Below are 27,473 nucleotides of genomic sequence, written 5' to 3'. Positions count from 1 at the left end.
TGAGGGGTGCTCGGGGTGCTCGGTGCCGGCGCGGCCATGCCGGGGGCGCGGCGCTCTCTCGCCTCCCCGGTGGTGAGCGGCGTTCTCTGCCCGTGCGGTTCCCCACACGGATCTGCGGTGGAAAGCGGCAGCAGTAGCGGTGGCAGCGGCGGGGGGAACGCGGGGTCCTGCGGGCGGTCGCTGTGCGAGGCCTCCGAGCAGGACCGGCGTCTCCGCACCCTGTTCCAGAAGCTCGACGTGAACCGCGACGGCGCGCTCTGCATCCACGACCTGGCCGTGGGGCTGGGCCGCCTCGGGCTGCACCGCTCCGAGCTGGATCTGCTGGTGAGCGGCGGCGGGCGGTGGGGTCTGGCCCGGCGGGGCTGAGCGCGCCCGGGATCCGGGGCTCAGGGAGGGTTCGGCCGCTCCCCGCATCCCGTGTCCGCTCCGGGGCCCTCTCTGTGTTTGTCTCGGGAGCAGGACGTGGACTCTGGAGGCTTTCCAGCTGTGTCCCGTCGGGGCGGCGGTAGCACTATGACAATACCTGGGTCCTTTAGCGTCTCGTTCCCGAGCGAGAGCGGGGCTGGGATCCGACACGGCCGCTCCGCTCCCCTCCCCAAGCTCCTTGCCTCAGAGCCACCCTGCTGGCTTCCACGCTAGACCCGGAGGAATCGGCTTGCTTGCTGCCTGTAGGCATGTACTGTATTAACTATCCGTAGTTAATAAGATTAAAACCTTGCTGTTTGGGCAGGGAAAACCATAAAGGAAATGGTGTTTGTGCAGGACTCGGGACAGGGCAACTTGCATGCTGGCTTACACTAGTGGAAGGTCCTTTGGGAGTGATTCCTGCAGTCAGAGTAATTGTGCAGGTTTCATCCCATCACTGTGTTCCTCATATGAGTCTGGCAGCGTGTTGCTTCTCATGTTTGCCCAGGACGGCTCATGCCAGACTCGTTTATTTTATGGGTTTGGAAATATCTTAGAACGTAGGGAGGCTGCTGTGCTGTACAGTTTGCACATATAAAACATGCAGCCCAGGGAGCTTTTTGTACTCACCACTCTGTGTGATGCTGTACGCTGAGGGCTCCAAGGTTCAACATGATGCTGCTCTATTAACTGTGACTAGTGTGATTTACATGTCCATGTGGCTTGTCCTCAGTGCTGCACAGTTTCCCCTGCCCAGTCACTTGTATTTTATGTGCAGGGCCATAAAAAAACTCGGTATCATGTGAAGATAGGAGATAAACACATGGGTGCAGCCAGGGATGTGGCACTGCAGAGTGCCTGAGTTGTACAGGAAGGAAGAAGAGTTTAAGAATAACTTCTGAGTCACTGAAAAGATACTTAATTCAAGTGACAGCTCCTATTCTCTCCCTGTTCTGGGAGTGGTGCCCCACTTTGAGTGCTTTAATTACACAGTCCTTTCCAGAGTTTCTAGTCCGTTTCTAACTTTGATTCTCCAGCATCTTAACTTCTGACATTTCTTTTTGGTTGGCATCTTCCTAGCTGCTGTAAAATACGAGAATTCCTTGGGAGTGTGATCTTGTGAGTAGTTCAGTTGTGCTGTTTCTAGAAAAAACATGAGTTCTGCTGGGTGCATTTGGCTATGTGGATCTGCTTGTACCACAAGTCATCTGTGCATGCCCTGTGACACTGACCTGCTGCCACCTCTGGGGCCAATCCTTGACCTCTGGTGAAAGAACGTTCTGTGCTTACACCTGCACTCCTGCCTCTGTTTGCATTCCCTTCTCTTTGCATGCAGCCTAGCATTCTGCAGCCCAGGAGGAAGCACCTTCACACCAAGTGCATTTTTACTTCCCAGCAGAGTTTCTGTGCTTGGTGGGAGCGGCACGGAGGAACCGTTCTGCGGGGACCGGAGCTCGCTGCCGAGGGAAGCCCTGCCCTGGATGCTGCTTAACAATCCTGTCTTTCTGCTGAAGCCCCTGGCTGTCAGTATTGTTCCTCTGCCTTTTCCTTCCTCTGGCTCCTCTTCCACAGCGTGAGGGGGGTGAAATGTGGCTCAGGGTGCACAGAGAAGCTGATGCTGCCCCATCCCTGGAAGGGTTCAAGGCCAGGCTGGAATGAGCAACTTGATTTAGTAGCAAGGGGTTGGAACTGGGTGCTCCTTTCCCAACTCAAAACATTCTAGAGTTTGCAAAGCATTGTTAGTATGGTAGAGCATCCCCTCTAGCAGGGTAAAACCCATTGAGAGTGAAAGCATTGAGAGTGAGGATGCAGAGTTCAAAACTCTCAAGTTCCAGTTAAAAATGTGGGAAGAGCCCTCAGCTGGCTAGCAAACTTCTGTGTCGAGCAGTTTTTAGGGAAATCAGATAAACTTCCTGTTTGCAAGGCAGTTCTATTAATAAGTCAGTCCTTTTTCTGCTCCATCCTTAGCTAATTATGGCATCTCAATGCCTAACTAATGTGAGGTCACGCTCAGGGAAAGTGCTCAAGTGTCAAGATAGAAAACCCTTCTGATTTATCGAGCACGGTATTTGGAGACCAATTTGGGCATAAATCACATGGATTGCTTGTGATTAGTAAATTACTTGGTGCCTGTGGTGCACTTTATTTTTCCTTCCATGCAGCAGTACATTTGATATGGGAGTTGCCTTCTAATGTTTGGGAGCAGATGGAGAAAACATTGGGCTTGTAAAGTGAAGTTATCTCCCATCTTAGCTGTGAGCTGCTCATCTCCCTGCCTCAGTGGGCTAAAAGTCCTCGTGGTAACAATAACTTTTGGGCTGAACTTGAAAAGAAAATGAGCAATATTTTGGCTCCTTCAATGCTTGAGAGTTCTTGCTTGAGATAAAATCCTTTGTGGCATTCCTGGAAAATTGCTGCTTTCTCTTTCAGAGGTGGCCTTCTGTGGTGGGGGAGAGAAGGGCTTGCACTCAGATGTCCTTTGAGGTGGAATTTGCTTATGTAAACGATGTTTTCTTTTTCTTATTTTTTTGTTTTAAGCCATGCTGTTATCTTTAAACCAATTGACAAATACCAGTGTGCCAAACCAGTGAGCCTTGTAATGAAATGCTTGTTTGCACTGGTCAGCATGAAGCAATCCCCACAGTTCACTCTGTTTGGGCAGTAAAATGATAACCATGTGAAGAATTTTTTAAAAGCCTTTTTTGTTCTACTGTGTGAAGGGATAGTATTTTACTGCTAAATTTCATCTACCTCTGGGATGGTAAATGTCCTGTTACTGTTGCTTTCTGACTTTATATAGACCTATGGAGCTTGAAATATGCACTCAATGGAAATATGCTGAAACAGAATTGTTTCCTACTTTGTATCTGTAGATGTCCTATTGCTGAAGGAATGTGTGATGGTAATATTTGTGTGTTTGCTAATATAACTGTTTTCCTACTGAACCTGATTAACTGCAGGGCTGGAATGCCATTCCAAAACTTCATCTCTGCTGCTGAAGTTCCAGACAGTCTGAACTGGTGGAATTAATCCCAGCTGCCTAGAGACAGACTGAAGTGGTGAACTTTGTCTGCAGCTGCCTCTTCTGTAGTGCTCAGCATCTTCTGCTGGACCAGTTCACTTTAAGAAACAGAGAAAACATAACCCTTGTCTCTTTTCAGTCCCAGATGTCCTCTTTGCCTCTACCCTAACAGTGATGTCCTCCTTGGTCTTGTGATACTCTCCCCTCCTCTAAGTTCATGTTTTCAGCTGTGATTGCTCCCTTGGAATCAGCTTCCCTGTGGAAAACTGTATCAGCTCCCAGGCTGCTGAAATCTGCTTTCATCACTTCTTCCTTAGCCTCATATCTCCACTCTGATATTCAGGTCCTGGCTGTCCAGACTTCCCCCAAGGTCTGTTTTTTACTTTTCCCATGTCCTGAAGAAGCAAAGCTGTGCTGCTGCAGCTGGACCCTGCAGTGTTCTGTTTGCATCAGGCTTTTCTCCTGAACAGCTTTGCACTTTAAGTGTGTCCCTGGACTCTTCCAGCTGTGCCTGTGCCATTCTGGGACAATAAATCAGTTTGCTCTTTGGCAAGTGGCTCCATGGATGGATTGAGAAACTTTCTACTGTAGCAGTCGCAATCGTAAAAAAATTTAATCTTGTTTCTGATCAATGCTTTATCTCCTGTCATGACGTCATTCAATTCCTCCTCCCAGGCTCTGTTTCTGTAACTGTTTTTTTTTGTTCTTCAGCACTTTGGAATACTCTGTTTTATACTGTGCACAGTGTACTGCAATTCTGAGCAGCTGTAAGGGGCAGAAGGAGCAGGGACTTTTTCCAGTGTGATGCTTTCACCTGTTTTCCATTCACAGCCATCTGGAATTGGAGGACCTGAGTTTTGATTGTGTTACAGAAGTCAGTTTATGATAAAAAGAGCAAAATTCTAACACAGTTCTGTAACTTGGACTGGAATATCTCTCCTGCTGTCATTTAGATCTCATGATACATCTCCAAACCCACATGCATTTATGCATTATCACATTTTCATGGTTTGTGTGCCCTGAATCCTGCTGGGGCACTTGTGGAGCTTTTAGCTGGGCTTTTGTAATTCACCTTGAAGGGTTGAGCAACACAAGGTTGTATCAGACAAATCCTGTTACAGTTTGATATTCCAGCTGATAGCCTTCCCTCTGCTGCCAACAACTTCTCATCCACCCATCTCCTTACCAATCCCAAAGGATTACCTTTTGTGAATACCCCAAACCAGCTTAATACAAGGTGAAACCATTTTCAATAACATGTTAATTAAATTCACACATTCATGAGTAATGTTTATTAAAATAATAAACAGAATAGATCATATCTGCTGGATCTGCAGGGAGTGGAGGCCTGTTCTTGCTCTTTGTAATTATGAAATGTGTGGTTTGATGGAGACCCTGTTCTCATGCACTTGAGCAAGAGCAGAACTGTAGGTCAGTGATTTAATTGTAGATAAAACTTTCCAATCCGTGGTGAGTGGTTAGTTGGTATGAATTTGGGGTTGTTGCCTTCTCTGATTCAGGCTGAGGACGCAAATGAACTCAAATCCATCACATGAGTTCTTGACAGCTGCAGAAAAGACTTGGAGAAGACAGGCCTTGGCTTTGGCACAAGGAAACTTCTAGTGTTGGTTATTAATAGCCTTGGCCAGCAGCCCTGCAGTGAGAGCTGTGGGACAGGGGATGCCAGGGAGACGGGCTGTGACCCTGCCAGGGACAGCAGGAGGAGAGGGGAGCTGAGGGCAGGAGCCTCAGCCTGTCCTGGGGAAAGGCTTTACCCACGCCTGTGCCTGCTCAGCCCTGCCTTGGTGTGATTAATGCCTGAAATGGGCAGTGTGTCCACTCAGTGTTCTGAGGGGAGGCTGGTTTTAAATGCAAATATTGCACAGGAGAAACTTGCTCCTGCATGTTTTCCTTACATATAAACAAACAATTGCAGATGAGACAAGTGTTGCTTTATGTACATACATATAGGACCAGGTATATAACTCTTGAGGGATGTTTGTTCTTCCAGGATTGTTTTTGTCCTATCTTGCAGAAAATTGGAGAAGCCTGCTGGTTCTCTGGTTTATTTAGCAGAGACCTTTGTCCTATTTGCACAGTGCTGATGACCAAGGGCTGCTGGCTGACCTTTGAGAGGTGTAGGTGCAACTTGGACTAGAGCATAGAAAATTTAAATGTCAGCATTGTGTGAGTAGAAGGGCATCCTGAATGTCACTGATGTGGCCCCGCAGTGTTGCTTCCTGCAGGATGGGATCTGTTCTGAACTGTGTAGGGGAGTGAATGCCTGTGGGAACCCCTCAGCCTGAGTGGAAAGAAAGAACAGAACTCATCCAAAGCAGCTGATTGTGCCTATGTAGAATATGCAGCAGGGCTTTGGTCTTTCAGTGTGTTCTGTGGGACATTTTTTAATGACCAGCACTCAATACCTTGGTAAGTAGTGGACACATCTGCTTGTCCTCATCTGCATGGATTATTAGAATAGTTGATGTTGGAAAAGACCTCCAGGATAGAGTCCAACCTTTGACTCAACACCACTGTATAAACTAAACTGTAGCACCAAGTTGTTTTGAGAACACCTACCAGAATGGTGACCTCACTGGACAGCCTGTGCCAATGCCTTACAATCCTTTCAGTGAAAAATGCTTCCTGATGGCCAACCTGAACTTCCCCTGGTGTTGCTTGAGGCCATTTCCTCTTGGGCAGTTGCTGGCTGATTTGGAAAAGAGGTTAACTTCCTAAAACCTCCTTTCAGGGAGGTGTCAGATTACTGAGATAACAGCAGGTAAAAAAACTCCAGACTTCAGCACACTTACTGTTTTTTTTAAATTTTATTTTTAAAATCTAGTTGAATATTGAACAGAACCTTTAAATGGTTGGTGAGCATTAATAAAAGACATCAAAGCCACAATAAGGACTTGGTGTTTTGTTTGAGAGCCCTACAAGATGGTGATGCTGCAGCCCTGGGCCCTGGGTTGCACACAGTATAACATGATACAGTGCTGGGAGGAGGAGAAGGGGGAGGGAGCTTTTTCCTACAGCCCTACTTGTAGCAAATGGGAAATGAGTCTTTGTTCTTGTTCATGTCCTACTGCTATATTTGTCCCTGTGAATGTGGGACATGAGCACAGTTTAATGATGGCCCAGCCTTTGTCTTGGGTGAAGAAGCAAAGCTGTGATAACTCATGGGAAGGCAGCTGGGATGGCTGAGTTTTTCCAACTCCCAAGTCATGAGCTGCAGGGAGGTTTCTGGCAGCTAAGCTGGTTTGCAGTGAAGAATTCTACTCTTAGAGAAATATTTGAAATTTTTAGATCATGAGTTGCCTGGAAAGACAGAGCTGCTTGGTATGTGAACCTACATAGTTCAGCCTGAGGAGAGCTGTGTGGGGGCAGGCCTGGGCCAGGGCTGTCCTTCCTCACCACCTGCTTTCTTCTTAACTGTCTGGTGCAGCAAGAAGTTGATTCTCTAATTTCTGAGTATTAAGGATGCTCTGTCTCTTGGTTAATCCCTCTCTTCATATAACATGATATGACCTTGGTGGAACTCTCAGTCCTGGGCAGTGGCTCTGTGCTCCCTGTCCCTGGCCAGCTCTCTCTGTATTTTTGCATTTGGCACTGGCTCTGGATGCCTGAATAGATCAGCCTGGGTAGCTCATTCCTTGTGCCAGGGTTTCTGTAACAAGGAGACCTGGGTTGCTGTGTAGTGTTCCCTGAACTATGCTGTGTCACCTTAATATATGAAAGTACTTGAATGTCACCAGACAGTTTAATTATTTAAGCAGCACTGGCCAAGCATTGAGATTTTATGTCATGGTGTGAGCAGCACCGTGCAGGGGTTAACTTCAACTCTTTAAAAAGTGTGAAGTAGTGACATACTTAACGCTTTCCTCTTTCAGAAGTTAAATTTGAAAAGATAAGAGGTGATTGGCAGCGTGGTGGTGGCCCATCCCAGCTGGGGGCTGGGTGCACACCCATGTGGGCAGCAGGGCTCCTTGGGGTGCTGCTTCCAGGAGGCTCCCAAGGAGATGAGTCACTGCTCGTTCCTGCAGGGTCACTCAAGGAACCAGAGATGCCAGCAGCTCTTCCTGTGCTGGAGGAGGAGAGGGGTCACTGCCTCCCCCTTCTTTTTGCCCTCCCTCTCAGTTTTCACATGTTTGCCAGTTGTGGGTGATGAGGCTCACAAATTCACGCTGTGCATTTACTCAAAAGTCTTCTAGAAACCATCTTAAAGCAAAAGTTAATTTCTGCCAGTGTACCAGCCTGGAAAAGGCAAGTGTCTGTCTGAAAAGTGGAGTTTTAGACTCAGCAGGTATTGTGATGTGGCTGAAAAGGGTACCAGGATACCTGAATTTATGGCTTATGCAGAACCTCCCTCTGCCAGCTTGCAGTACTGAGGAAAATAATTGAGCAAAACATGTCAGTCTCTTGCTTTTTTCTCTCTCTTTTGTCTCCATTTGGATAGATTACAGCTCTTTATTGTCAGCTTCTGCCCAGGCTATCTAATGCCTCCCCATTTTGGTGTGCAGGGCTCTGAGGCCAGCTGCCACAGGCGCCTGCTGTCCCCATGGCTGGTGTGCTGGCCAGGAGCCAGCGTTCAGATCAGCCCTCCTGCTTTTTCTGCCTTAAACCCCACAGCTGGGTCATGCCAGCAGCTGGAATTGCAGAATAGCTGTCTCCTGATGGAGCTGAGGTTGGGAAAGCTGTTTCACTGTGGTCTAGGTGTTCATTCATGATTTCTAGAAAAAGTGAATTCTTGTTCCTCGCGTTCCTTTGTGTCACCTTTCGTGCTGGACTCACAGGATTTATTTCATCTTTTTTGTGTCAATGATTTGCTTCCTGGTGGTGTTGGTAGAGTAATATTTCCTTACAGATTCCCTGTAGGAGTGCAGTTGTCTTGCTTCTAGCTATAATCATCTTGCTGTTACTAGGTTTATAATTCTGGCCTAATAAAATTCCCCACTTAGTAAAATAAATGCTTTTAAATTTTTTTTTCTTAAATATGATTAGAAACTTCTGTCTGTTCTCAAGGCAGAATTAGTGTGCTGGCAGAATTCCTCTGAGGTTTCCTTCAGTGAGGACAGAGGCCAAAGAAGCATTGCTAAGTTTCTGCTTTAATTACACCCCAGGCATGTAATTTCTTGCAGAAATTATTATTTTCTTATGAAATCTCTGCATGAACAAAGGAAGATGAGGGGGTCCCCGATGTGCACACACCACTAATATTAATACTAATTCAGGAGAACAATTGTAACAGTGTCAGGTAACATCAGCTGTTAAATGGAGCCTTGTGAGTATTGAGTGACCACAGAGGACAAATCTCAAGTTGTGCTTTGGGTGCTTTGCCTTCTCTCTGGTGACTTGTAGCTGTGTGAGTGGCAGGGCAGCCTGCCTGTTGCTGCAGGCAGCTCAGATGCCCTTTCCATGCTTTTCTGGACCCCATCCATGAGCAGCCTCAGCTGGTTACCTCAGCAGGAAAGCTCTGCAGGGTTTTGGCTGGGTTCATGAGGTTTCAGAAGAGCATGGGGGCAAGGTAAGAGCAGGGCTTAAGTGGATGTGTGAGATGACTTGTAGTGGCAGTAAGCTTCAGATTAGTTCACAGCTGCTTGTGAAACCACAGCCTTAGGCTAATAGAAGCTGATTTTGAAGAACTGTGCCCAGTTCAGAAAATCTGCTTTGTTCCTTTGGCTTGAGAGCATTAAAAACTTCCAAATGTCATCTTAAAGGATCTGATTCACTATGTGTTAGAAAGTAGTTTAACTTTTGTGCGTGTAGCTGGGATGACTGACAGCAGCTCAGGGTAATGGAGGCATGACAAGAATTCCTCAGGCTTTTCTGCCTGTGCCTGAGCTGCTGACTGCATCCCAACTGGAACCAGGCTGTGCCATTCCTCACAGAGGGACTGGGCTTTCCCACACCCTCACCCCAGTGCTACTGCCCCATCATTTTTAAGTTTTGTGTGTGGTTACTTGTTGGTATGTGTCAAATTTCAAGATAAAAAACTTTGTTGCATACTGCACATGGACCTTGTGATTAAAAAGCATTTTTTTCTTGTTAAGTAATTCTGGTGTATTTTAATGTGGCGTCTTCTATGTACTTGTCTCTCACTTTTTCCATTACTTAGGTTCATTATAGGAATTCAATGACAGCAAGTTCCCAAAAGTGATGTTCATCTCAAAATTTATGTGCAGTTTGGCTGCTTAAGGCTCTCAGACCTTTTAGATTTTGGACTGTATTTCACATCTAATGTTTGTATACTGGAAGTGTCCTTCAGTCTGTCACTCTCTAAAGTTAAAAGCTGCAAACTGAGGTCCTTGGTAGCTCTTGCTGTGCTGTGTTGGGTGGCCCCAGGTGATGGAAGCTGTGGGTTTGTACTCATTTTTTCTGCCAAAACTTAGGGAAGAGTTGCAGTACTTTGGAAGTGAGGCATGCAGTGCCCTCTGTGGACACAAAGAATCTGGGAATATGAAGTAAGTTGATGAACTGTAAAATGGAAAATGCAGGGTGGGCTCTGGTGGGAGGCCGATACAGCTCACTAATCAATGAACAAATGCTGCTGTGGCATTCCTTGTGGAAATCCAAGCAATATCATGTGTCCCTGTGCTTATATACATCAATATCCTACCTTAGCCTAGGTTCCTCCAGCCGAGCTCGGCCAGCCGGCCCAGCAGCGATGCTTTGAGCCCAGCTCTCTCTCACTCTGCTGAATGGCCGTGGGCGCTGTGCTGGCAGCACAATGCAGCACCGAGAGCTATTGTAGGCACGGATGAGACCATAATAGACCGGGGAGAGAGAGAGAGAGAGAGAGAGAGAGAGAGACAGAGTGCGCTTAGAGGTTAATGCGGCCACGGCTGGGCAAAGCCGGCTTCTCTCTGCACAACCATCTGCCGCCCTAACAAAGAGCCGCAGCCGGGGAGCCACACGCACGCCTCGGCCGCTGCGCATCGCTCCGGGGCCGTCAGTGCCGGTGCCCGGGGCAGTCAGTGCCGGTGCCCGGTGCCCGGGGCAGTGCCGTGCCCGGGGCCGCGGGCGCGCTCCTCTGCGGGCGGCCTCCCGCGCCCGGGGCGCGCTCCCGGGCGGCTGCGCGCGCGGCCGCGCTCCGGAGCGGCGCAGTGTCGGGAGCGAGGATTGGCTGGGCACTGCTGCAGTGGGGACGCAGCCCCGGTGCTCAGCATCGCCGGGAGCCGGGACGCGCAGCTCGCTTGGCGGCTCCGAGAGGCTCCTGTCGGAGAGGTTCATCGTTAGCTCGGGCGTCTCGGCTTCTCTGCGCGAGCAGTCTCGGCTTCTCCGTGCCACGGGGCTTGTGCTTTGTCTGTTGCCATCAGATTTCTGAGGCTCTGGTACAATGAGCTGCTTGTCAGGCCAGGCACGACTGCAGTAGCAGCAATTTCAAAAGGCAGGAAGCGTCCGCAGGAGCGGTCTGTAAAGAATCGGAGCCGGTGGAGTCGCTGGGTTGAAGCTCCCGCTGGCTGCCGTGCCGGTTCCCGTCTCGGGGGTGCTTGGTAGTGCAGTCACATCATCCTTGGCAGCGGGCAGCTCCTGAGCGCTCAGGGTTTCCCTGCCTGGGATGCTCGCTGGAGCAGCAATGCTGCAGACCCTGTGGCATTTTCTGTCTAGCTTCCTTCCCAGGGCCATATGCCAAGGTCCTGCAGATGAAAAAGAGGATGAGGCCAGAAACACCACCCCACTTCCAGGCCCCGGGGAGAAAGGGCCAAAGGTGTTGGGGAAGACACAGGACAGAGGGACTGATCCCACTGAAAGGAGACCAACTATCCTACTGGTGGTTGGACCCGCAGAGCATTTTCCAAAGGTAATGGGATATCCAGGGGCCTGAGGAGGGGTTGGTGCACATGACAGTGAGTGTGTGGTCTGCTGGGAGAAGGGGTGTTGCAGGTGGAGTGTGTGAGTAGCTGTGTGTGTGTGTGAATTTGGGGAGGGGGGAGAGGAACAGGAAAAGGGAGCAGGGTCTAACGCGTGTGCTTGCTAGAAAGGAAGGGGGCGGGGGGCAGGGGAGTGACTGAAGAGAGGAGGTGATCTAACCCTCCAAACACGATGTTCAAAGTGTGGGAGAAAAACGCTGTTTAGGGGCAAGGGGGAATATGGGGGCCTCCAGGACTCCTGGGCAACTTGTAAAAAGCATGACTGAGAGGACAGGGAATGATAATGCAGGTTAGTGGCGAGTCCCACCCCTGCACCCCAGACCGGCAAAGAATCAAATGCATCCTGAAATGTTCTGGAGGCAGTCTCTGGTAATTTGGCAAGCCTTTGGTAAAACTTGCATATTTTGAGCAAATGAATAACTGGCTGAATTATTTGAATGGCAGAGCCCGGAAGAGAGTAAAGACTGTCCCTGGGGAGCGGGTGGCATAAGGGAGAGACTGAAATCTGCGTGAGGATGGGAAGTTCCCAGGGGATGGGAGAGTGGGGAGGTGGTGGGGGCGCTCAGTTGGCAGAGAATAAATGGTGAGGCTTTGTTTGGGGGGAGGTGAACAAAAGCTGCTTAGTTTAGTGCTGGAGCTCCCAGCACAGTGCTGGCCGACTGCAGTTCTGGCTTATTTAATGGAGGGAGTGCTGTCTGTGTCCCCTGAGGATGGTGCAGTCAGCTCTGACTACATGTGGTTTAAAACCAAGGGTGTGAGCTGGGATTAGGGGGGAAGGAGTTGGGCATAAGGCCTCTGAAGGGTGGGGATGATACTGAAGGGCTGCAGCAAGGATAGGGGTGTGTGACTTTCAGGATCCAGTTTATTTCACAGGGAATTTGGCATGGTTGTTGCTGTGAGCTTTCTCTTTAAATTGAGGGATGAACAGGTTTAAATTGTAGAGAGGATTAATTTCTGTTCTGCTGCTGTTTTGAATGGAAACAAGCAGGGCGGCATTTCACATTCTGGGGAGCAGAAGCCACTCCCTGCTTGAATCAGGCTGAAAAATCTGCAGGGACTTTTGCCTTCATCTCTATCCTTAGCAGTTAGCACTGTGCATCCCCTTCCAAAAAAGGAGCATGCGCGTTTTCAGGAGGACTTTGGTGCACAGAGGTTGAAGAAGGACAGAGGCTCAGAACTGAAGGAAGTGGTGACGAAAACCTTGGAATTACAGAGCTGAAAATCTCTGGTGTCTTCCAGAGAACAATGGTCTCTCTGTCAGGGAGAGTCCATCTGCTCACACCTGGAAATAAAGCTTTCTCTGAAAGCTGATACCAATCTCCTCTTTCCTGTGTGACCCTGGGAAGTTCTGCTGCATAGGAACCGTAGGATTGGCTGATGGAGAAATACCTAGAGGATAAAGATGTGGTAAAATGGAGTTATTGCATCTTAGCAAGTGACTGCCCATCTGCCAGGAGGTTGTGACTGTGTAATTTTAGCTTGCCCTGATTGTAAAGTGAAATGCAGTGTAAAGCTCTTCTGTTGAGGATTATGCAGATATGTTTCACCTTGCAATTCAGGCTGGCTTATGCTTCATCCAGCCCATGGCTCAGCTGATGGACAGTAAGTAACTTGTTAAGATGCAATGACTTGTTTGTGCTTGATCAGATATCAGTGTTCCAATTACCTGGCTGAAGGAGAAGAGACTTTGGGAAAAGTCTCATACAGCCTTAGGGATATATAACAAACCACAGTGAGCAAAGAGTGTTATTTAGTGCTAATAGAAAATGGGGGCTTTTGTTCTCTGCCACTGGCTGGCTGTAACCTTGGGAGCAGTCTCTTGATTGATAGGCCACTTCATTTTGTAAAAACACCTGTTACTACTTCTCTTCTAAAACCACACAAAATACCACACCTGGTACTGGGGTTTCTGTAAGGAATTGATGTGTATCCATAAACTTCACTGGAGGGGCTTCCTGCCTTGGTTCTTCAATCTTGTTATTGCTGTGTTCCTCCTCAGATGTTTACCTGTTCCAAGCTGTTCCAACATAAGGCTGTTATTGCAAATATGGGGAGAAAACACTGATTGCAAATGTGTTATGCTGGCCCTGGATCTGTGTACACAGGAAACAGGCATGATCTGCCCCTGATGTCACCATCTGGACTTGTAACTTTGGATCCGTGTGTTGTTGGTGGAACAGGTGACCTTCCCTGGTTACCTTTATGTCAAATATCACATAGTGCTCTCTGCTGTGCCTGCTCTCTTATCCCTCCCCTGGCAAAGCTGGGCTGGTTGCAGCTCTTTACTCTGCTGGGGTCTCTTAAATCATTAACTCCCCTCCTTCATACACTGTACACTCTCTGTGCTTTGTGAGGACTTTCTGTACTGTCCAATTAATTATAAGCTAGTTTCCAGAAATTGAAAAAGACCAAGTCAGCAGAACCCAGTGAAACCTTCTAGCAATAGGGTTGGAGCCCAGAGAGCTGTTTTGCCTCTGAAGGAGGATGTTACGTGACTGTGACGCTTGCTGGTACTTGGTATTTTTAGAGCCTTTTTTTTTAGTAAAGTAAATTCAAAATTAAACAGCATACTTTCCTGCTCCTTGTATGGCTGCATCTTTCCATCCCTTGGGAGGTACATTCTGGAGGTGATGTAGTAAACCAGTGATGAAGCAGATGCCCAGAAGTGTACAAATTACTTGGAAAGGTTAGCAGGGATGGCAGGGTATGGAAACTGGTACCTCATGCAGCATTTAAAAGAACCAAATCCTATAAATAAAATGAAAATGAGTTTGCTAAAGGGACAAAGAGCTATGTTTGCCTTCCTTCATGGCTCACTTTTCTTGTCATCAGGGAAACTGCAGAGGGTATTAGCCAGGCTAGCTCCACATGGCCCAGCAATGTGTCGGTTCAGAGTCAGAAATATCAGGGAGGAGTGACTTCATTTGAGCTCTGTGCCCTGTCCTTGCTTTGGTCAGGAATAGACAGTGCTAATGAGGGATGTACTGTCCATAGCTGGTGCCTGGAGCCCTGGGCCATGTGTGCTGCTGCCTGCAGGTGCTGGGGCAGTGGGACTGGCTCTGTGTGTGCTGAGATGTGGCCAGTGACCCCACGCCAGTGTCCCAGCAGCACTGATCCCTGCAGCTTTGGAGAGCTGCCTGGCTCCTGAGTATTTCCAGCTTTACCAGGATTTTTAAAGCTGAAATACAAAAACTTCTTAATACTTAAGTTCCCTTTGTCATTATAACCTGAATTGCTGGTATAAACTTCATTTGTAATCTGTCTCTCCTTCTTAGCTCACTGTTCTGTAATTAATACCCTGCTTAAAATCAGCTTTAACTTCATTAGCTTTCTCCTTTCCTCTGACGTAGGTAGAAGGGCTTTTTTTCCTAAAATATGCCGATTTTGCCTTTTGTCTCTAGCTGCCAAGTCCAAACAGAGTTTCTTAGGAAAATCTGCATCATGTTGGCATAGCAACTGAGCTGCCAAGCAGCTATAATAGTGATGCTTGGCAACTCGTGGGAAGGACTACGGAGGATCTTAAGGCTTTGTGAAGCAAATCTGAGTTAGATTTGTTCACTTACTGCCTGTTGCTGGGGGTACCCACTCTGCTCCCCTCAGTTTGGTGCTGGACAGTGGGGTGTAGGTGTTGTTAGGGTGCTGCTTGCAGTGGGACTGGCCTTGGTGGGAAGGCTGGGCTGTGCTGTGGGCATGCATGCAGTGAGCTGCTGCAGCAGCTGATCTTTAAGAGGATCTGGAGTCCCTGAGAAGATCCTGTTTTCATGCAGAGAGACGTCAGCAGGGAGTAGGTTAAGCCTAGTTAGGTAACCTGGCCGTGGTGCCATGGTAGGTGAGGTGCCCCAGGAAGGGCAGAGGACACCATAGTAGGTCACGAATCCCAAGGGTACTAAGTTGCTGTGGGTCGTGATCCATTAAGCTTTTATAAAAAAAAAATCCTTGAAATGAAGCCAGAGATTAAATATTCCCAGTTGGTGTGATTGACATGCAGCTCCATGAGCAGCTCATTACAGACCTTGGCTTTGCTGCAGAGAACAAAACACCACGGCAAAGACGTGCAGGCACCGTGGGCATGAGGGCCTGAGGAGGGGAGTGCTGCTTGGACTTTGCTCGGGCAGGCAGGCTGTTCAAACACAACCAGCACTCGAGAATGTTGCTGTGTCCGCAGCACTGGGCACGGCTGTTATCCTGGCTGGCTTGAACCAGTTCAGCAAACACACTTTGTTACTTCTGCTGCAGATAGGATTTTAGTGTTTGGGTTATGGGCTGTGGCTTTTTGCGTCTTCCCTGTGTGATAACTTCTCTTTGATTAATACCAAGACTATAACTTTATTTAAAAATGATGTCAGCAGTCAGTGATTCTGTCCTGAACAGCATTGTTACCTCCTGCACATTGGTACTCTCTCTGGAGAGCGAGGTGTTATCTGTACCTCAAACTCCACCAAATGCTCAGGAAGCTGTAATTATACCTGCACTAAATGGTGCTTGTGCCACACTCCCTCCAGCCTGGCTTGCACCTAATGAGAGCTCAGGAACTGCTTACAAAGCAGTTAAACTGTCAAGGGTACAAACTGGAAAATTGTTCTGCCCAGGACACTTCTTGTAGCACACAAATGATTGCAATGTTTAATTGGAGTCAGAAGAGGATGAAAAAAATTAAGCTGGTGTAACTGCTGTGTGGATGCTTAGCTAGGAGGCTTAGGAGCAGCTGGGGCTGTTTTGAAGGCTGCCCTTGATTTGGGTGATTTTCTCTGTATTTGGCTCAATGACAAACCTCCACAGGCTTTATTGCTGCTGTGTTGGTAACTGGAGTGCTACAGAGGGGAGAGATCTTTGTGTGCAGGGGTTGTCTGCTCTTAGCTGGCACAAGTGGTTTCGGGAGAACTTGCAAACAAAGCCAGTCAACTCTGGCATAATAAAATAACCTCGTAAAAGTGGAAAACTTTTGCTTAAGCTGGCTATGCTAAAACAGTAAGTGGCTGGCATCCTGTTTCTACTGCACTTTTGAAAAATAAATTTGGGAAGGCAGCGATAGTCCTCCTGATGAGACTGTGATGGGAGAGGTTGTGATCAAGACTGCTACCTGTATAAATCCCCACAGGGGTGAGAACAGGATCAGGAAAGGACTGATCAGTAAGGCACAGCCAGAGTGTGCTGGCGCTTGGCCAGGGGCCGTGGGTTAAGCGGCCCGCAGTGAGAGTTCAGTGCCGGGCTGTGATGTAAGGCGTGAGGGGAGCCGCGTGTTGGGCAATGGCGGCGCTCACGTGTGTCCCGACACCGGCGGGCGGGACCGGCCGCCCCGGTTCCCTTTTAAGCAGAAGGGCCGGGCTTGTGCAGCCAATCCCGCCGGAGCCGGCTCGCTCATAGCCGTGTGTCATGAGACTCGCTGGCATTTCCTTTCCGCTCGCTGCTGAAATTAGCTCCGGGGAATCGCTCGCTTGGACTTCCCTTCCTCGCCGGTCGCAGTGAGCAGGGCAGCGAGTGCTGGGCTCGGAAGATGCTCTGCCTCTGTCTGTACGTGCCGGTGTTCGGGGAGAGGCAGACGGAGTTTGAGTACTTTGAGTCGAAGGGGCTGCCGGCCGAACTCAAATCCATCTTCCGACTCAGCCTCCTCATTCCTTCCCAGGAATTCTCCACCTACCGCCAGTGGAAGCAGGTATGGCCTTAAGAGAGGAATAGAAGGGAAGGAGGTGGTGTTTAATACATTTAAGGGCTTGCTTGAGAGGGGGAGAAGATTGTGATGGCTCTGTTGTAATAACTGAGTGAAGCATGGAAATGCTTCTCGTGCCCCTTGGCAGGGATTGCTGAACCAGTGTGGAGCGATTCTTTTGTTTTCTTTTTGATTCTTTTGTTTTGAGTTGGATGAGGTCTCAGTGCCTATAAGACTGTTTAAACCAGCTGATGTGAGTTAAATAGAAAAAAGGGGTTTGCCAAACTATGGAGTCTTCTGCTTCTATGGGGCTGTTCAGAAACAGCATTTCACATCCTCTTCCTCCTCCTTACATCCTTCCACATGCCTCCTCCTGCCAGCAGGGCTGGAATGTGGAGTCAGCTGAAGCTGGGGAAGGTGAGCAGGTTTGTGCTGGGAGGAGGAGAGCAGCTCAGTCAGTGACTCAGCCAGGGTGGGTGGGCTGAGCTGGGGAAGGTTATGCAAGACCCTTTTGCTTTGCTGTGGAAGAGACATGCATTAAATCCGTGGTTTCCCATCCTGATGTGTCACAGCTCTTGCTTTCATCTTGCTGCTATTTTTTTTTTTTTTCATGCTCAGGCTGTCAAGAGCCCAGAGAGCTGATTATTGATCAGCCAAGCAGGGGAGGCTTTTTACACCTCTGAAAGGACATGGACAGCAGGCTGGAAGGTGTGTGGTGACCACAGGAACTTCTGCAGCCAAAATAGCTGTTAATGGCCAGATTTCATGTTGAAAGTGAAGAGGTGCAGGCACATACTTGTTCACACCTGCAGAGGAGATGCTGGGAGCTTGGCTTTCTCACCCCTCACACGTGTGCTGAGGGTTACTGCCGGGCAGGCAGCGTTTCTGTGCTCTGGCTGTGGGGGAGGAAGGGCAAAGCTTTGATTGCCTGCAGTCTCTGATCTCTCAGGCTGCATTTCTGCAGCTGAGAGAGAGGGAGCAGTTGCAGAGTCACATCTCTGTTACAGTGCCTCCGAATTATGAATGCCTGTCAACTGGTTGGGGGTTGCCAGTGAGAGGGAAGCCCTGATTCAGCTGTTCAAGCCATGTGCTGACAGCAGAGGGGTGTTGGTCTATATTTAGCCCACCAGTTGAATGTGAGGTCGTGTCTGAACTTCACAACAGTCATATGATAAATGGCAGGGTAGGAATACTGGGCATGCCTTGGAGGTCAGGGCAGCTGGGACAGCACTTTCTTATTTAAGGTGCATAAAGTGATTAGGAATAATCCTCATAGCATTAGGGCTAAAGAGGCAGGACTTGCTGGGTGAGGGAGAGCGTTTCAATAACGAATTATTTAGTACTGGAGTAATTTAAAATGACATTGAAACAAAGACTTACAGTTTATGAAGGGGACCAGTGGTCATAGACTGAGCACATATCACAGTGAGTTTAGGCTTGCCTAGTGCTTTGAATGCTAAATATTGAACAAGATACTGGTGAACAGAGGGTTAACCCATTTCATCTCAGCTCAGAGCTTCCTTAACAACCCATCTGTTATTAACATAAATGTTACAAGAATTAAAACAAAACTTTGGGTGATACACTAGACTGAATCACACCTAATTGAGTGTTGCTCACTGATGTTGGAAAAGACTTAAAGGCTGTCAAAGGCAAGTGACTGAATCAGAAGGGGAATAGGAACTCCCTGAGCCACATTCTTGAAGTCTGGAGATCACCTCACCTGTCAGCATGCAGCCATGTGCCCTCAGAGAGGACAGTCCATGGGCTCTTGCCTCACTGAGTTGTAGTTAGTTAATTAGTCATTTACCTTGTCCTAGATGTCTGGCACAGTTTGATCTTGATTTTAGCTTTGTCCTACTAAGAACCTATTCTTGCTCTATATGCATCTCATGGAAACTTGTGTAATTAAAGCACGTAGCTTCAGGGTGCCTAAACCAGTTCACAAAAGGTTTTTATCTTTGGCTGTGTTCACTAGAGCTGGGCAGGATTGTGCTGGCTGGAGTTAGTTACTGCCAGAGGGAGCTTACTTCTCTAAGGATTGTAGTAGGCATGGAATTCCTTTTCCTGTTCAGTTTATTTTTATAAGCTCAAGTTTTGTGATTCACTTTTTATGCAGATCTGTTGACTCATACTTAATTCTAGAACCTCAACCTCCACAAAGACTTTGCAAAATGTTAATCAAGGTACAGTCCTGAGATTGGACACATGACACTAGTATAATATCCCTCATGAAAACATGAGGCATTTCATCTGTGTAATGGACTTTGGGAAACAGTTGGAATCAGGTGACTTTTCTATGCTGTGGCATTGCTCAACTCTCTTAGAAGAATTACAATTCTGTCAGCTACTTTTTGGAGAAAAAGTCAAAGTTGTGTGGGAAATGTTTTAAAGATGGTAGAAGGGGAGATAGATCTGTCTGAGTGCACAAAGGAACTGACAGTTCTTTGTTGTTTTCTGAACAGAAAATTGTGAAGGCTGGAGACAAAGACCTGGATGGACAGCTGGATTTTGAGGAATTTGTTCACTATCTCCAGGACCATGAAAAGAAGCTGAGACTGGTTTTCAAGAGTCTGGATAAAAAGAATGATGGTAAGAACCTTTCTCATGCTCAGGGTGGACTGGTGCAGGTGTCAGCCTGTGATGTGTATCCTTGAGCTCACTGGATTATCTTCCCAGGCCGCATCGATGCCCAGGAGATTGTCCAGTCCCTGCGGGACCTGGGGGTCAAGATCTCTGAACAGCAGGCTGAGAAAATACTGAAGAGGTGAAGATTCCTCTGTTTTTTCTGTTTTATGTCAAGGGAACTAGAAAGAAATATAGGGACATGGAACCCTCCCTTTTCCCCCTGTATGCACTTTCCAGAGACTTTGGTTCCTCCCTTTTTTCCTGTTACTTTCTATTTTGATTTCTCCCTGTGAATTGGCATACAAATATAAAATCATAATGCTTAGTTGAGACTTACTGTCAGAACCTCTCCCTGACCTGTTGAGGGGAAGTGCTTGCACCTAAGCTGATTTGCATCCCTGTCTGACTGTCCTGCTGCCCTGAGCTTGCTGCTGTGGAGAGGGACTGTGCAGTTGCTCTTTGGAAATGCTAAGTGCTTTATGCATGTGGCACTAACATGTTAACAACCACTTATTTGTGCTGTTTTTTTCCTCTTTTTTTCCTCTGCTACCTTCCCTCTGTCTGTTTGCCTGTGTGTCAGAATAAGGACGGGACACTTCTGGGGTCCTGTCACCTAGTAAGTATTATTTTCCCTTCAGTGTCAGTTATGTCCCTGAATTTGGTAGAAGGGTTGCAAATATTGTTGTGGGCTGGTTAGAAGGGAGAGAGAGGGGAGGAAAGAGAGAGCCCACTTCTACCTTTAGCATTGTTTGGTGAACAAGAGATTTCCTGGCTTTGTCTTGTGTCTCTTTAGAAGTCTTTTAGTGGTTGCTTTGCAAAGCTCTATTTGGTGTAGGCTTGCATAATCAAAGGGAAGGGGAGGAGGAATTTGTCACCCAGTGGGAGTCTGTACTCACCTGATGATCAATCTTTTTAGCATGGATAAAAATGGGACAATGACAATTGATTGGAATGAGTGGAGAGACTATCACCTGCTGCACCCCGTGGAGAACATTCCTGAAATCATCCTGTACTGGAAGCACTCCACGGTAAGAAAAACAGGTCTCAGTCTTTGCCCAGCTTCTCGGTTCAAGTCCTGGCCCCCAGGAGCTGCTATCAGCAGTTCTTATCTTTCTCTTCATGGTTCACAGCTTCCCTGTAGCCCTTGAAGCTCAATTGCTTCCTGTCCTCTGCTGTAATCTTGCCACATATCACTGTCACAGCTGCTGGCACAGGTGATGATGACTGCAGTACTGCAGGGAGCTGAGGGTGTTCTCTTGGTGTGCACCTCCAGGAGCTCCTGCCAGGGGCCAGCCCCAGCTGGTTCAGGACCTGTTAAAACTAGAACCTGATTCCAGAGGCAGCCATCCTTCCTGGAGTTATCTGTTTGTGAATAGTACTTAATGAGATTTAACAGGCTGCCAGCTTGGAAGGTTCTGGAGAGGTCCAGCTTTTCTGCCATGCAGCTGCCTGCAGTGGGTCAGTTTGTTCCTAACTACCTGCAGTATTTTGATGTAGACAAATGTTCAGCAGTTGCCAGGATCTTGGAGAGAAATCCCGAAATCAGAACTCAGTTTCCCCAGTGACACATCCTAGCAGTGGCAGCTCCTGTGGCCAGGCACAGCAGTTAGTGGCTGTAGATAAGCTGCTGGCCTGGAATAAGCAGATCCTGTACTTGAGCACCTGCTGCTAGGAAAGAGCAGTAAAACTTCAGCAAGATCACTGGCTGATGAAGCATTTCTCAATACCTTCTTCTTTTGCAGATCTTCGATGTGGGAGAGAATCTGACTGTCCCTGATGAGTTCACAGTGGAAGAGAGGCAGACAGGGATGTGGTGGAGACATCTGGTTGCAGGTGGAGGTGCAGGTGCCGTGTCCAGAACCTGCACAGCTCCCTTGGACCGTTTGAAAGTGCTCATGCAGGTATGATGGAGCAGTTCCAGTTTGTTTAAATACCTGAGCAGATTCCTTTAACAGTTATGGTTATAATGTTCATCAACACAGTGCAGCACTCTGGCCAACGTTAATCTTGTCATTCTTTTATTACTGTTTTTAAAAGCATTTTGAATTATTTAAGTGATCAAAGTAATATTAAAAGGTTATTATTCATTGACTAGAAAAAGTACAGAGAATTTTTTTTGAGGTAGACATGTCAAAATTGCTGGTAATAATATGGAAAACTTGGGTTTTGGTGACACAGATTAAAATCCTGTGTTCCTTTGAGAGACCCTGAGGCCATGAGAGTTGAAATGAATGTGGTGGTCAGTTGGCAGAGCTTGTATTCAGTATTATCAGCATTAGGAAGGAGTTGGAAAATTTTGATTTTAGCCTGCTTTGTCACTGCTCTAGAACCAGCTGAGAAGTTGATGGGTAGTTGGTCCTGTGCTAAGTATGGGAAAAAGCCAAGACAGTTGCCTGTTTAACCTTTCCTCCCATTCCAGAGGGAGATATTGATTAGATTGATTAGTTAACGCTAGACTTGGCAAAAAAGAAAAGAAGCTTGCTTTCCCCATTGTCGAAGTTATCTGGAAGGGATTAAAGCCTTGGCAGCTCTCTGGGTAAACAAAAAAGCGCCCTTTTGTCCCAGGATTACAGAAAAAACGTTGCACTGTCGTAACGGGGCTGGAGCTGATGCAGGTTTGTGGCTTGTCCCTGTCCCAGGTGCACGCCTCGCGCAGTAACAACATGTGCATCGTCGGCGGCTTCACGCAGATGATCCGCGAGGGCGGCCCCCGCTCCCTGTGGAGGGGCAATGGCATCAACGTGCTGAAGATTGCCCCCGAGTCAGCCATCAAGTTCATGGCCTATGAGCAGGTGAGGGCACAGCTGTGAGTGCAGAGCAAGCTGGAAAGAAAGTGATGGCTGAGATCAGTCTGTCTCACTGTCTGTCTGTCTGTTGTGGCTTCTGCAGATCAAGCGGTTCATTGGCACCGACCAGGAAATGCTGAGGATCCACGAGAGGCTCCTGGCTGGTTCTCTGGCTGGGGCCATTGCACAGAGCAGCATCTACCCCATGGAGGTGAGGCAGGAGGCTGAGTCCAGCCCAGGAGGCTTGTGGGTGGGAAAATTATCACACCATCACTGTGATAATTAATTAATGAGTTCTCAGAGGTGGTACCAAGCAGTACTGCTTGCAGGACTTGCCGTGGTCCTGACAGTTCTGCTCCTAGGAATGACTTTGTACATTGTTCTCCTGCTGATTCTCCTGTAAGCCTTCATGCTATTTATTCTTGTCCTCTAGGTTCTGAAAACACGAATGGCTCTGAGGAAGACAGGACAATATTCAGGCATGTTGGATTGTGCCAAAAACATCCTTGCAAAGGAAGGAATGGCTGCCTTCTACAAAGGCTACATCCCCAACATGCTGGGAATCATTCCATATGCTGGTATTGACCTGGCAGTCTATGAGGTATGAGGCCTTAAACCTATTGTTAAGTTAAGCTTAACAATTACTATATTATGTTTTATGTTATTATTAACCTATTGTAGGGCTGTGCTGCTTGTGTGGCCTTATCACTGTCAGACTTATCAGTCATGACAGGAGTTCAAGTAATTTATCAGCATTTTCTTGAGCACCGTTACAAAGCACAAATGTATTTTTTTAACCCAAAAATGGCTTAAAAGATAATCCAATATGATTCTAGTTCATAAACCGTAGCAGCATCATGCATGGCCCCTTGTTTCTTTTCTTCATGAAAAAATTGCAGCAGAAAATTAAAGGAGGGATTTTCCTCAGCCATGACAGCAACAGCAGCTGAAAAAGATTTGAGAAGCCCTGTGCTTTTGGCTGAACTTGCCTGGAACTTTCTGGGCCTTTACTCTAGATCATTCATGAAATGTGATACTCCTTTACTTGCCTCTTCCCTGCTGACCTTGGCCTTGTTCCTTCCAGACACTAAAAAATACCTGGTTGCAACGCTACGCCGTCAACAGCGCTGACCCCGGGGTCTTTGTCCTGCTGGCCTGTGGCACCATCTCCAGCACCTGTGGGCAGCTGGCCAGTTACCCACTGGCCCTTGTGAGGACACGCATGCAGGCCCAAGGTGAGAGTTCTGGAACAGTGGCAACTCCTGTGGTGGTGTTTGCAGGGGTCCCAGGACCCCCAGGGAAGAGATGAGAATGTTGTCTCCATGTTTCAGAAGGCTGGTTTATTATTTTATAAAATATATATTTTAAAATTATACTATCTTAATATATTATTATGTTATTATATCATTATTTTTATTGTACATAATTATATATTTTATATATAATTATATAATAGAAATGCATTAATATTATTTTAAAACTATACTGTAAGAATAGAAGATTTCATTAGATTAGATTTCATAGATTTCATCAGAAGGCTAGCAGGGAATAGAACAAGAATGGAATGAATAACAAAAGCTTATGTCTGACTGAGAGTGTGAGACAGCTGGACTGTGATTGGTCATTAATTAGAAACAACCCCAATGAGACCAATCAAAGATGCACCTGTTGCATTCTACAGCAGCAGATAATTATTGCTTACATTTTGTTCCTGAGGCCTCTCAGCTTCTCAGGAGAAAAATCCTAGCAAAGCGATTTTTTCAGAAAATATCATGGCTATAAACTCCTGCCTTTGTTTTTGAGCAAGGGTAAAAGTTCTTTAGTGTCAGCATTGCAGCAACAGTCTCAGCTGGCCCCCACAGCTGAGCCAAGGGCTGTTTGTGATGCTGCAAGGGCACACTGGACTTTGTGCTGCCCTTCTGACCTCTGAGCTCAAGGACCTCCAGGACAGAGGTTCTGTTTTGCTCAGATCAGCAGCTGCGGGCTGAGGGCATCTGCAGAGAAGTTTGAGAAAATACTTGCAGTGTGCGGCACAGAATGGGCAGCTGAGAAATCAATGCTGTCCCCCACCAAGCACCTTTGCTCTGGGAACATCTGAAAGCACATGGATGAGTACTGCTCTTGGAAACAAAAGTGTTTTCACCACAGAGGCTGCATTATTTATTGTGGCTTTCCCTGTTGCAGCTTCAGTGGAAGGTGCTCCTGAAGTGACCATGAGGGGACTGTTCAAACACATTCTGAAGACAGAGGGAGCGTTTGGGCTTTACCGGGGCCTGGCACCCAACTTCATGAAGGTGATCCCAGCTGTGAGCATCAGCTACGTGGTCTATGAGAACTTGAAGATGACTCTGGGCGTGGACTCACGGTGACCAGGAGATGCTGAGGACTTGGAACTCTGAAATCTTGGGATGCAATCCCAAGACATATAAGCCATCTCTCATTCTGTGAATGTGTCGACACTAAGCTGACTAAGCAAAGCTGTGAAATCTCAGATTGTGAGTCAGTAAGGAACGGGGAGGGGAGGATCTGGTGTCCTTTGCCATCTTGCTACTCAGAGCTCCACATAAACCATCACGGGGTCCTTTTTGTTGGGCCTTTTGGGAGACCAGGAGCTGAACTCCTGGGAGATCTTAAGGTGGGAGTTGCTGAGGTCAGTTCCCAGCAGTATGACAGAGTAGCAAAGATTTGGGTTACAGGTCTGCTCTCAGCGTGTTGCCTGTACAGAGCTGTTTGCCTACAGATGAGCACCTTCTGACTTGCTGAAAGAGCTTCTTTTTCCATTCAGAGAGCTGCTTTTTCCATTCAGTTGTTTAACTTCCTGCCCGTTGTTTAAATTTGTACAAACCTTGTGTAGGAGCTGCTGCCACACCAGGCTTGTTATGTTTACAAATATTCCTTCGGGTGGGAGACATTCATGTTCTGCTTCCAAGAATTGACATGAAATGTAACTTTGATCTATACTGGTTTGGAGGGCTGGTGGGCAGTGGTTTATCCAGCCAGGCTGAAGGTTACTTAAGCCAGCCTGATGAAGAATTAGGATTATTTATTTTTTCTAGGTTTAAGTGTGTCTCATAAACCCACTAACAAGATGCACTTACTAACAGAAGCAGCAGACTAGAGCCTGCATGCCTGTATCCTTTGCATGCCGGGGTTGGCTTGTCTTATTCTCTGCAGGGACTTGGAAAGGGGCAGGAGGAGAGCCCTGGGCTGCCCGGCACTGTGATGCATGGCTTTGGTGAACAAAGACAAACCAAGCACAGCTCCTGTGCAGCTGTGCTCCCAGCACGACAGGAGAGCCCCTGCACAGCACTGCATGGACCATCCCAGCCTGCCTGGTGCCAAGGAGAGCTCGTGAACCTTTTCCAAACCCCGTGCCTATGCTGCTATCTTATCTCTTTAGACCTCTTGGTAGATCCACGTTCAGGTTTCCATTGGTGCCGTGCAGGCCCCAAGTCAGGAATGTCTGCTGTGGGAAGGGGTGTTAGGGAGAGGGGCTGTCACTGGGAGAGGGGAGATTTCAGTCCTGAGGACATGCTTGCTTGCCTTTCAAAGGGTGCTTTTCATAAGGCTAAGGGAAAGAGATGGCTTTAAAATTTCTCTGATAGCATTATGGGCTGCTTTAGTTAATAGGATCCAGCTGCTGAGGCCTGGGAGATCCTCACCCAACTTTTCATTTTGGGTAAAATGGACCAGCGTTGCATTCCACTGTTTTACTGCTTAAAGCATATTTATTTTGTATTTATTTGAACAGAGTTATTTCAGACTATTTTTATAGGTTTGTTTAAATATTGTTACTGTGCTTGTATTTCTCCTGTTTTAAAAAGTTCTCTATTAGTTCTTTTGCATCACACAGCTGAGTCGTGGGGAGGCACGCTGAAATCACTCATGTACTTTCCCTCTGGGGCTGGAACTGCCTTTCCCACGTCTGGGTTTGTTGCTGGAGGACCTCAGCCCAGAGAAATTGTGTAGCAAGAAGCCATAGGAGAGAAGGGAGCAGATGAGGAAAGCAGAAGCTTGGGGAGAGGGTGCACTGTGAGGCTTGCCTTAGCTTGGAGTGGCCTCTGTGCACACAGAAAGGCTTGGGGGGGATGGCTGAAGGTGGGAAGTGGAAGGTCTGTGGATGTTGGATGTCACAACAGTCAATTAAGAGAGCTTGGGGGAGTTTTGAGGTAAAGGGGGAAGAGAGAAATCTCAGGGACTAAAGACAATACACATTTCCAGAGGGATGGAAGGAAACTTGCACTTGGACACGAGCTGCTGCAGTTGTGCTTCAAGGCTGAGTCAGCAGCCCCTGCTCTGAGCCAGTGCTCATCACGTGCAGGAGGGCACTGTGGAGATGTGTGTGAGAAATTGGAAAAGGATTTGCTAGCACTCAAACAGCTGCTTTGCTTCTGACAGATTTTGGTGGTTCATGGAGAGTCTCCTGGGTGAGACTCTGCCTTCACTTTCAGTGCTGTAGCCACATGGAAATCTAACCAACAATGGATTAGTGATATGATTTTTTTTTTCACCCCCCTCTTCCTGAGACCTAAATTCTGCAGTGGCTCCTTCCTACCAGTGTGGCCTAATGAGAATATGAATATCAGAATGCAAAAATCAATGCAAAATGACAACCATCTTTGTAGCTGTAACCACAAATTGTTATAATGCAAATCTAACTCGGATTCTTCATGTAGGGAACAGTCTGCTAATAAAGGTCTGATAAAGAGATACCATGTCTCCATCTCTTCCTCTGGTTTATTGGTGCTGTTTGGGGCCAGACTCTTCCTGAGGTAATTCTCACCAAGGACACTGCCAGTGGGAAGGATTCTCACTGAGGGCATGGGAGAACAGAATTCTTAAAAACAAAGCCAGCAAGATCAAGGCTGGTGATAGTGGTGATGAGTCAGGGATGTTCAGACTCTGTTTACCTGTCTGGGTATTGCTGGACTTTGCTCACCTCTGCAGTATCCACAACACTCTGTTCAGAGAAGTTAATTTCCCAGAAAAAACAAAGCTCTGCAGTCCAATTATTCCCTTGAAAGAACCTGGTTTATACCATTTCCAAAATAAAGCCTTTTTGTACAGGTTTTTTCATGAAAAACAACCCAACCAGGAGCTGCCCTTGAAGG

At 47.4% G+C, this 27,473-nt stretch overlaps 1 protein-coding gene across 6 annotated transcripts; it reads left to right on the top strand.

Moving 5' to 3' along the window:
• Positions 1 to 27,072, top strand: SLC25A25 (solute carrier family 25 member 25). 6 transcript variants are annotated; one of them, XM_058037992.1, is made up of 11 exons: positions 1 to 324; positions 19,414 to 19,540; positions 19,628 to 19,715; positions 20,157 to 20,192; positions 20,493 to 20,604; positions 21,319 to 21,477; positions 22,216 to 22,368; positions 22,466 to 22,573; positions 22,796 to 22,963; positions 23,447 to 23,597; positions 24,547 to 27,072. In XM_058037992.1, the coding sequence occupies exons 1-11, from the start codon at positions 37 to 39 to the stop codon at positions 24,729 to 24,731; spliced, it is 1,575 nt and encodes a 524-aa protein (XP_057893975.1). In that variant the 5' UTR covers positions 1 to 36; the 3' UTR covers positions 24,732 to 27,072. The 6 variants fall into 6 exon arrangements, with proteins under 6 accessions (XP_057893975.1, XP_057893976.1, XP_057893977.1 ...); XM_058037994.1 differs by lacking the exon at positions 1 to 324 and adding an exon at positions 10,559 to 11,231; XM_058037996.1 differs by lacking the exon at positions 1 to 324 and adding an exon at positions 16,654 to 16,954.
• Positions 27,073 to 27,473: the final 401 nt, after the last annotated feature.

Source organism: Melospiza georgiana, chromosome 20 (assembly GCF_028018845.1).
Source record: "Melospiza georgiana isolate bMelGeo1 chromosome 20, bMelGeo1.pri, whole genome shotgun sequence".
Lineage (NCBI taxonomy): Eukaryota > Metazoa > Chordata > Aves > Passeriformes > Passerellidae > Melospiza > Melospiza georgiana.
This window is presented reverse-complemented; position numbering and strand designations above follow the sequence as displayed.

Excerpts from the sequence above, each read along its gene's own strand:
- SLC25A25 (XM_058037992.1), top strand. The coding sequence starts at position 37 with ATGCCGGGGGCGCGGCGCTCTCTCGCCTCCCCGGTGGTGAGCGGCGTT. Across the intron at positions 325-19,413 it reads GCTCCGAGCTGGATCTGCTG|AAAATTGTGAAGGCTGGAGA; the intron begins GTGAGCGGCGGC and ends TTTTCTGAACAG. Across the intron at positions 19,716-20,156 it reads GCTGAGAAAATACTGAAGAG|AATAAGGACGGGACACTTCT; the intron begins GTGAAGATTCCT and ends CCTGTGTGTCAG.